This window comes from Scardinius erythrophthalmus (assembly GCF_964197995.2).
Source record: "Scardinius erythrophthalmus genome assembly, chromosome: 16".
Lineage (NCBI taxonomy): Eukaryota > Metazoa > Chordata > Actinopteri > Cypriniformes > Leuciscidae > Scardinius > Scardinius erythrophthalmus.
Genome location: NC_138236.1, coordinates 17,411,835 through 17,423,009, shown reverse-complemented (window position 1 = coordinate 17,423,009; position 11,175 = coordinate 17,411,835). Strand labels below are relative to the sequence as shown.

General features: G+C 37.0%; 1 protein-coding gene across 2 annotated transcripts; it reads right to left on the bottom strand.

Moving 5' to 3' along the window:
• Positions 1-8,029: 8,029 nt before the first annotated feature.
• Positions 8,030-10,972, bottom strand: fam8a1b (family with sequence similarity 8 member A1b). 2 transcript variants are annotated; one of them, XM_081388712.1, is made up of 5 exons: positions 10,362-10,972; positions 9,437-9,557; positions 9,219-9,342; positions 9,004-9,143; positions 8,030-8,903 (listed from the first exon to the last, which is right to left on the bottom strand). In XM_081388712.1, exons 1-5 carry the CDS (start codon positions 10,927-10,929, stop codon positions 8,759-8,761), a joined length of 1,098 nt encoding a protein of 365 aa, XP_081244838.1. In that variant the 5' UTR covers positions 10,930-10,972; the 3' UTR covers positions 8,030-8,758. The 2 variants fall into 2 exon arrangements, with proteins under 2 accessions (XP_081244838.1, XP_081244839.1); XM_081388713.1 differs by having other exon boundaries at positions 8,030-8,824; positions 9,000-9,143; positions 10,362-10,895.
• Positions 10,973-11,175: the final 203 nt, after the last annotated feature.

The window sequence follows — 11,175 nt, the reverse complement described above, 5'->3', positions numbered from 1 at the left end:
TAACAGAATTTAGAAAATAAATGCATTTAATAAATAATATTTAAGATATTTTAAATGATTCTGTATGGTAGGCTATATTTCTAATTCGAAGCCAGCGAAGAGAATGATGAGATAGTTACGTCATTTATTCATATAATAGCTATTCCACTTGGATTAGCAAGACTAGCCATAAAAAGAAGTTTTTTGGCATGAGTTGCTTAGAACTATAGCTAAATTTATGATGCCATTGTTATCTAATTTTATTTCTAATTTGAAACATATTAAAATGCAATCTTGACAGTCTGTTTTAGAGGTTTCTATCTCTCCCTATTCATGTAGATAGGAGCTATTTTTGTAGGATGTTGCCAATATGGCCACTGAGAAAACTGACTTCCCCTAAACTAAAGGGACTTTTCTAATGGAAGGCAACCAGTCCGGTGCCATGGGTGATCTGTACACACTTCGAACTGGAAAGTCCCTTGATTTAGGACGTACTATGCCATCTCTGAGCATGTGGGAAGATTATGCAAGGACTTGTGTTGCCGAGGTAACAAGGACAGGGTCTACAAATTTCTCAAGGCTTCCACCTTGAGAATTTTTCTCTGAGTCATGGGTTAGGTGAAATTGTATGTACGCATGTGAACATAAATGCTTTTATAGAATTCACCTTTTAACACTATATTTGTCCAGCAAAAATTGTTGCACCCTTAAAACAATGGACATCTGACATGAGGTACGGTTAAACTCTATGTAAGGTTTACAAGCAGGCACTTTAGGAATAAATAGCTCTTATATTTGGATGATCAATTGACAATATGTTCAGAACATATGACATGTTTGTGTGCTTGCAAGGCCCAACTGACTGTAAAACAGATGAGCTGTTAAACTGCTAAGAAATCACATAATCAGTTATTTGTAGTACTATTTTGCAGGTACAATGTTGTTTGGACCCATGACTTTCAAAACTCTTCAAAAGTCATACAGGTTTGGAATGGCATTCAGGTGACAGATGACAAAACCTTCATTTTTGGGTGAACTATCGCTTTCAAGTACTCTATTGACTTCTTAAACAGAGCCGACCACAACAACAGACAGCCAAACCTTTCTGAAAGTAAAATGTTTTTCCATGTCTTTCAGAGCCAGTATTTCAAACATTAAGCCAAAAATAGCTCTGGCCTACACACTTCTGCTGAGAATATACACAAGGAGCAAGGACAAGAATGGTTGAAGGCGCAGCTCAACCACTTTACAAGCACAGACATGAAGAACATCATCTTTTTTTTCTTTAACCATTGCCAAGGGGTTAAGGAGGCAACGTTCAGTGGTCAGAAGTGCTGAATGCCTAATAAAAGTGAAAACCCATACTGGCCACAAGATATTTGAGGCTTCCAGTAAGGAATGCAATAACATTCTCTTTATCAGACACTCAAAAGGCTTAATACTAAGGGCAAGGGAGGGGCACTGCAGCCTCAATAGTGGTTTTGGCAGCCTAACAGAGACAGGAAACATAAGAAAACACACAAACAGCAATTATAAAACCACGCTATTATAAAGCCATTACTAGAGTATCCATCTCTAATCACGGTCACTGCTTCGCCGCAACAGTACTGGAAAATGGTTAATTCTACTCAGAAACATGAAATGTTGAATTATAGAGCAAACCATGTGAAAATGGATTTCCTCGCTTTTGCTTAACAAATATGACATTTGTACATTTCTACAGTTGCATTTCACTTTTAATGCATAATAAATGTTGTCATTCACTATAAATGTTTCTGCCTTATTTCTCTCTTGGTGGAAACACTGAGGTCAACATGTGGTTTGGTCATGTCGCCGTAAATCTGTTTTTCCTTGCGTGGCAACATTATTTCTATAGACCAAAGGTGCTCAAACTTTTTATTACCACTTTGTGCTTTAAAGGTACACTAAGAAAAATGGTTCTAAACAGTACCAAATTAGGGTTCTTCGGTTTGTAACAATAGCAGAACCCTCTTTGGTGCAAAATAAAACCCTTTTTATAAGGTTCCATAAAGAACCATGCTTTGAAAGTGCTATCCTTAATGGTATTATAAATAACCTTTTCAACGATATTTATTTTCATCAATATTAGTATGTTAGTATCTTCATATTATTAATATCACTATGATTAATATTATTTTTTATTAAAAAAAAGCCCTCTATCTGCCTGGTCTTATATCTTGTTGCCTCTATTTGGGTTTTACATTTTTTTTTTAAACCAGCATGTTGTGTCAATTAGGTACTTTTTTTTATCGACATGGCAGATTGTAGCAAAAATGACAGTGCTCTAACAACAGAGGTTAGCTGAATACATTGATAAATAACAATTGACATTGAGCACGATTTAGATGTAATGAAGACCAAGTTCCAGTGAAATATCTTCACAATCCCCAGTCTTTACGTCCTTCATTATGTGTGTATTCTGAGTGGCAGTTTCTCTCTGCAGATGATGAGGTTATGATACGTGACAGCATCTGAAATAAACAGTTGAGTTTAGAGTTACATTGTGTCTCTCCATTTGTTCATGAAGGCCAAAATTTACCATGTTAAAAGGAAAAAGTGACAAAGTCATGGTATAACTTTAATGTTTTTTGTGACTGGGTATGTTTAGGCATAAAGTCATAATAAAAAAAATCAAACAATATGGATCATAAATTGCATATCTCTGTTACTTTGTGGAGAAGAGAAGATGAGGATCCTTTAACTGAACAGAGCTGCTCACACTTACAAATTCTATTAAATTAAAAAGAGAAAAAGACATGATTGTTAGGAAATGATTGTTACAATTTTTAAAGTTATAATTTATAGACATTTTAAGAAAGAAATCATTTACCCGTTGAGAGTATGTTGACAGTCTGTGTAGTAGTTGTAGCTGAGCTCCAGAAAATCAGTAGCCTAATGAGGAGGCTTTGACAGTTACAGATTTGAAAAACAAAAAGGCGGGAATAAAGAACCCTAAACTCTAACACAAAGAACCATTTCAGCATATAAAGGGTTCTTCAGGACGATATAGTACTAAATAGAACTGTTACTGCGTGTAAAGAACCGTTAAAGAACCTTCTTTTTTTAGAGTGAAGGGTAGGCCATTTGTTTTTTTTTTTATTAACACTTTTTGCTACACTGGTGAATTTGTTTGCATTTTACCTAATGAACTACTTCTGTTAATTTGGGGGGGAAAAAACGTGAATTTGAATTGGTTACATGAGACTCACAGACAGCGGTTACACAAACAAAACTAGACAAGATACAATGGAAACTATTTATACACCAAGACTAATGACTGTGAACAATCAAGACGATCAACCAATAAGAACACGTCTCCGGCACAGACACCGGCATGGGCACAGACACCGGCACGGACACCAACTCCGGCACAGACACCGTGTCCAGAATGGTCACCATCTCCGGCACGTACACTGGCATGAGCACGGACACCGGCACGGACATCGTCTCCGGCATGGACACCATCTCCGGCACGGACACCAGCACCGGCCCCGTCTCCGTGAGGGACACCGGCAACTAACCAACTGTGTTTATGTAAACCTTGCATGTATTTGACAGTTTTAACCCAATAAGACTCGAAAGATAACGTAGTCCAGTAACCAGGCGCTGTTTGACAGGCTTTTAAGTGCATGTGCGCTTGGGGTGTATGCGCTCAGTGTATGCCGCAAGGCTTTAAAGCACATGCAAATAATGAACTTTTGTGAATTGCAGTATCACATGAGTGTAACTCGACCTCTGTGTTAACATGTGATGTGAATGTATGTCGCATTGTACAGTATGTTGGGACGGAGGCGCCCGAACTGCAACTGATAGAATACACTGTAACAGATTTCTTCAAAAGCAGATTGTGGAGACATTTTAATCGTCCACGATCAAAAAATCGTGATATCGCTCACCCCTATGTATACCTTCTGTGTCTCAGGACCAAAAAATGTTCGTCCAATCATTGCATTTAGTCCGACCGCAATGATATGTAGTCCTACCTGCCTGTCAACATATGTATTTCCATACCTCCATACCTTGCTCATCAGCATGTTGTAGACAGTCACCGATGGGCGCCGGAAACAAACAGCAGTTATCTACAGTTCCTCCTCGACCAAAACAACAAAGCATAAATCCTGCGTTCACGATAGGTCGTAACCGCTATTAGAGATGGCAACAGGGGCCCGGGAAGATGTTTTAGGTTGGGGGTGTTGTGTTTCTTTTTATTTTGGCGGGGTTTTGAATAAGAAACCATATCCAGAGTGGACGATATTACTATGCACACTGCAACGGTCACAATATGACGTCACACTCTACGCGTATGTTTTAAAAAACATAATTCAATATATAAATAGGCAATACTTTTTTAGTAGCTCACTTAAAGTGTTTATTACAAATAAATTACTAAATGTTAAAAATGAATAAATATACATAAACAAAAATTTGGCGTTGCATTTACAGTCCGGTGAAAACAGCACCCCTACTTTCCGTGCCCCTGGATGGCAACCCGTGACTCTACTTGGAGCTGTTCACGTCTTCAGACTCGGATTTATGCGTTTCTATGTCAACACTATCAGCGCCGACATGAATCTGCAGCAGTCAGGTGGTAGGCCTACAAGTCAGAATTCTGTAAGTTGTTTACGTTCATTATTGTTGTATTGTTATGTGCTTTGAGACATGACATGAGGTTATTTAACACCGTCTCTCGTGACACTTTGCAGAATCTGTTGTGAGCATTCATGTGTTTTGAAGGAGGCGTGGGTTTGAAGCGCACTCTAAAGGGAGGGTGGGATCTCATGCTTAGTTTCAAAGCTAGCTTGCTATTACCTTTCCCTAACTTTAATTCTAAGTTATACTGACATATTAGTAAAATACAATGAATAGTCTAAGTTTTTTTGTTGCGAAAACAAAAAATCCCTAGTGAAGTGTAAGTGACCACTCTTTCAGAAAAGGAAAATCTCTATTCCTCCCAGTTATTACAGACAGTACCCCCTTCAAAAACATAAATTTCCAAGTTCCTGGTTTTGTGAATTTGTCAGGATTGAATTGTTTAGCAAACAATGATACTGTTGCCGGGCAGACACTTTCGCTCTTGTACAGCTTGACTTAGTTTACTACTATAGCTGAGTGAATGTGGACCAGATTCAAGAATGACTTATGTCAACAAATGTCCATTCAAACATGTGGTCATAAATGAGTAAGACTCTAAGGTCAAGGAAATTATCTTGTCGGTCACTTTTTCCAAACCTACAAGCACAACTTTCCAGTGGAATGGACTATTTGAATGCATTAATTCAATCGTGCTGTTTAGCCAAGCACTGTGTTTCCCTGTCCCCTATAATTTTGTAACCTATCTTTCACAATACCGTAAATGTATTCTGATGAAAAGCATTATATGCTTACACTGTTGTATGGCAAAAATATGTTATGTTTCTTTTTTTGGAGGACCAAATATGCTAAATGCACTGCTTGTTCTAGCCGCAAGCGAAGAGGAAATCTCGAAAGCACTAAACAACCACATTGAGCTACAATATGCTACAGTCTTGAGGTAATAAAGACAGGATAATAGTGTTGAAGCCCAAAATTCCACTGAGGGTTTTATCGGTTTTTGAGAGCGCTGTTCGTTGCTATTGTTGTTTTGATCATCGATTTGGAAAAGCAGACTCGTTTTGCAAAAGCTCAGAGTGAACATCAGTCTTGGATGATGAGAAACCCAACCCTATCTTATTTCCAGCTGAATAGCCAATCAGAACACACCAATCACAGTCACCATGGCCTTTGATTGGCTACCGATGACATCATTACTACAGAAAGTAAAACACATCACCAATTAATGACAGAATGCTGTTCAATCAGCCAATCAGCTTGTTGTTTGGAAGCCCCTGACAACATGCCTTCCAGGCTGACTGTCCTTTCTTTCTCTCATCCTTCAGACAACTCAAAAACACAAAATCTTACACTAACATGACTACAGCTTTTTGAAAAGACCAGATCAGAGACACACCTGATGACTTTAGAGCTAGACATCCTTCTACATAATGATTCTGGGATCTTTTTTGTTTTGTTTTTCATATACAAGTCAACATAATTATAATAGTAGCATGAGGCAGACCGGTGTCCCCCATATAGCCATTACTCACAATGACGTTATATATTTGGCACTGCATATTCAATCTGACTTGCGAGATAAAGTCAGGTTGAGCGTGGCTGAGCAATACTCACTGATAACTGAAATGCAACATCAGTTGTACCAGTCTGATATTAAAAGGGGTTTACAAGGTATCAGGGGTCAACGAGATAGAAAAGGGAAAATATCTGAGTGAGCGATGAGGGTCTGTGTTGGAGAAAACCATTTCTAGGTCCTAACACAATCAACCTTTAAAGATCACTGGCAAAGCAAGCCTATGCCCTGACCAGGTTTTTCCAAAGGAAATGACAAAAGCAAGGTTTGAACAGTATAATCAACAATAGACTATCTACCTATTATTTATTTTCCAACATTGCTGTAATTAACCTATGGAGTTCATGGCTAGGACATATTCAAAGGTGTTTTTTGGTCCATATCTAATTCACAAAAACATAGGAAGTTTTACTTTCACGAAAATGCTATTTTATTATGCTAATCCATTAAAGGAATAGTTCTGTCAGAGTAAAAAATTCTGTCATCATTACTCACCCTCATGCTGTTCCAAACCTTTCTTTCTTCTTTCTTTTTTCACAATATCCTGCTTTGTTCCACAGAATAACGAAAGTCATAAAGGTTTGTAATGACATAAGGGTGAGTAAATGACAACAAAGCTAAATCGATTTTGCACCTACATTATTGATTTTCAAAATATAAAAATATATTTGTATGTTACACATACAGCAAGAAAATCCTAGAGGTTGGGAACGACGTGAATGTGTGTAAATGATTACAGAATTTTCCTTTTTGGGTGAACTATCCCTTTAAGAGGAATTCTAGAAGAATTTGTTGTTTCTATGCAACAAAAATAACGAAACGCTATGGGAGTTGCACAGTGATATAGTGTACACAAATTCACAGCTGTTCCTATACAGTGTATTTTACCATGGCTAGAAATTCAAGCAACTTAACAAAGCCATACCATGAGAGATGATTACTTCACTATTTGACACGTTTAGAATCCACAGGCAGTTTACATGGTAAGTCAGCAGCTCTCCCACTCCATCTACTGGTGACTCATTTCAACTGATGAGGTACCAGATACCACAAATCCTTCCTCCATGCAAGACTGTGCATTCTTCTTTTTTATACACATTATCTGTCTTCAGTTCAAGGATGTGACGAATACAATACAAATGGTAATCGCCCAGCTTCAATTAATGTAATCTAATACCAAAGTGAGATATTTTAGCTTTTTTTAACCTATTTAAATAAGAATGCCCACTTTATTAGTACCATATTGAGTATTGATATATATATATATATATATATTTTAAATGTTTAGTAGAGTATACATTTTTTAAATATGTTATCGGCCAATAAAAATATAAAGACAAAAATATAACTATCTTTGTTGGTTATCTTTATGTCAGCACATATAAAGATCAGCACTGCTCAGACTTTTTATATTTTGCAGCTCTATGAAAAACAAAACAAAATAAAAGATATTTGCTGACAGTTTGTCCATATTCACCAAATGCACTATATTATCATTTTGCCATTTTTGTGTAATTCAAACACTGACTATGTGGCTTCTTTGGAATCACTACTTTAAAAATGTACATATGAAAGTGTTAATGATTAGAGCTTTTTATAGCCGACTCTTAGGAAATTAAATTTATATTCTTGCATAAATGCTCGATTTTTTCATACATACTGTATGTAAATGTGATTTAAGAAGATGAATACCTTTTTCATGTGCTGTAAAACCCTTCATATAACATGTCTATTAAAAAGATTGTAATTGGTATAAACAGTCAATCCATAAACAGAGACAACACAGAAGGCTTTCTCTGGGACATAAGTGAATTATTTCGATTTGGCCATATCTATACACTCGAAAATGAATAACACACTAACAACTGATTTAGTATGAGGCTATTTAAAGTTGAAATAATCAACTCAGCAGCTCAGGATAGTGCAGAATAGAGCTGACAAAGGCATGCAGTGAAAATTACAGTACACAAAACAGCTCAGCTATACAAATAAAATGTTTTTCCGGCATTTTCAAACATTTAAAGGCCATAAAATAGAGAAGTAATTAGGAACAAAACATTCATCTGAAATACAAATGCAGCGAGTAAATTAGGATCTATAACCAAACTATATTGCATTTGGAGAAATAAGTTAATTCCTGCTCAGTTTCCATTAGTCAAAGAATATTCGAAGTAAATATTCCAATCAATATTCCACATACATTAACAAAGAGAGAGAGAGAGAGAGAGAGAGAGAGAGAGAGAGAGAGAGAGAGAGAGAGAGAGAGAGAGAGAGAGATAGGCATGAAATGCATGTACCAGAGGAAGTTCAAGTATTATGTGGCAGCACATTTATAAATTATCTTATTTTGGCACAAGAAAATATATTCAAAGATGTCAACAGAGATGACTAAAAATACTTCTGAGAAAGCAATTCATGTCCAGAGGAGATGGGGGAGAAATACTGGAAATACCGTGTTCAGCTCTTAAAGTGTCAGTTCTTCCAGAGGCCAATAGCTTTAGTTCAGTTCAGTATGTTTTACTGCAGCTGGTTTGCTCTCCTTTGAGCTTGTTTTTGCATTACAAAGTCGGGTTGATAATGACTTCAATGACAAAGTCATCTAAGCCTGTTTCTCTTGACCACAATGGTGCCAGCCACAATGTCATACACAGTCCTGTTGTGCTGAAAGAAAAGGAGTGTGATGAATGCCGGAAAAAAGAAAGCGATGGAGAAGTTCTTGTTTAACGCTCTCACCGTAGACCTACAAGAAAATCATAAAACAAGAAGTTTCAATAGAAATTTTGGAAAAAAGTCTAATTTAAAAAAAAATGACAAAGAGTGACATTAACAGCAGCACTGACGCAGAAAGCGTGACGTTTGTCGCTGGTACCACAAGAACTCGGTTTGGCTGAACCAGAACGGAGCTGTCACATGTGACCACTCGTAAGCCAATGAGAAACTTCCCTGGTGTCGCCCCACCAGCTCCCCAAATACATATGATCTGAAAACAATCAAAAACAGTTATACAGGTCTTCATGAATTATTTCGGCAGATTAATTCAATTGTTTGAACTAACCTCGTAAAAGCAAACTAATATCCTGTATACTAGAGCCACAAGCATCATCTTCTGCAATTCCTCCATTGACGTGTCCTCATCAATCTCCTCTACTATGAAGTGCATGGCAAACTTTGAGATGTCCCTAAAATTAGATTTTAAATGGGCAATGCTTTGGTTTAATGAAAATCAGCATGAGTGATATGTAAAAAAATATAAATAAAAGATTCCAGACTCACTTCATTCCACTCAAGTGCACAATACTAAGGATAATTGTGGCTTTAATGAAGAAAAGAATGAAGAAATCCACCATTTCCGCCAAGAACCTTTGCAGAGGAGAGGGGATATAATATTCCCTACCTAGACAAAAAATAATACAAACATGAACCGCTTTTGTAAACTGAATCATTCTAATTACGAGGTACAATTTTATATGTCTTAATATATTAGACATAATATTAAACTCACTTTTTTTTAAAGACGTAAACAATATTAGTTTCCTTTAATAACAATTAAGTGAACATAGGGGTGATTTCACTACTTTAATATGAGCATAAAATTCCACTTTTGCCATGTCTCATAGATCCATGCACAAACTTAACATAAAACTGGCTATTATAAGGAAGAAATGGTGTTTCTTCATCTCCCCTTTCTCCAATAACAATGTCTCAAACAAAACATTTTCATATGAATTTTTAATGTAGCCTAATTGGTGATCATTTCATAGGTTTTGTTTCACTATAAAACATTCTATCCTGTTAGATAAAACTACAGAAATAGGCATTTAAAAAAAAAGCTGGTAACCAACACATTCATGTAAATGTCAATGCATCACTGAACAAATTTCAGCTAACTTTCCCAATTAGACACCCTGTTAATGTCAGTTTTTACATAATTAAGCCATAATAATAGACTTTGAGCACCTAAGGTTGAGAAAATCATATTTCTAAGAGTCTGGAATACCATGTTAAAGAAATATTCTTTCATTTTAACGTAGACACTCAATCACATGCATAAACTAAACAGTCCAAGAAGGCTCGTTTACATCTACACAAAGAACTGAGCCGTCAAATCCAACGCTAGCGATGAATATAATATTGCAGCTGGCAGTTTTAACAACAAAGAGAGTTAATAAAGGATGTATTCATTATTATGTATAATTACCAGGCTGTTGAGCATTTCCATTGGGTTGCTGTGGTTGTTGTTGTGGCGGCAGCTGCGCAGGCGCTGTGGCAGGAGCTCGAGAACTCTGTCCGCTCGCGTCAGCAGGAGCACCCGCCGCGTTCGCACCTGCAGCAGGAAAACCAAACGGGCTGCTAAACCAATTCCGAAGGTCTCCATTAGGCATATCTGTACCCCATGTCGTCGCTCCAGGCGTTTCATTTGTTCCTTGTGTTGGGAAACACGGTGGGAAGGAAAACGCAGACATGGCTATCCAGCTCTGCCAGTTCATATAGCTGTAGTAGTACTGCCACATCCACTCTTGTAATTTTTCGCAGTACTCTGTGGTGGTAACAGCGGTGGAGGTGTCTTGTTTGCCCTGGGAACAGGGCTTGTGAATATTTGTTTTCATGTTTTCGCCGTCCCTAGTTCTACTGTTTTTTGCCAACGATTTCTCCTTATCACCAGCGTTTTCTTCTAACTCCGCCATGACACTTTTGTTATGTGACGATTTAATCAACTTCCGGCAATATTTCGTAGAGCATAATAAAAGTAATAGAATAGAGGACATAAGCAAAAGCGCAACCACTTCTGTTGCCTAGAGGTGTTTCTGTGGTATGCAATTGATGGAAATGAATTCATATTAATTCATGGTACAAAAGACATTCATATTTATGTACAGAGAAACTTTTTCTGTTTTTGCAATTGTTGCTATTTACACTTAATAAGAATTAATTCATTGGGGAGAGGGGTAAGATGTGTCACCCCCCTTAAATAGCATTTGTTCTAGCATTTTTAGTGTTCTTAAATGATTAAA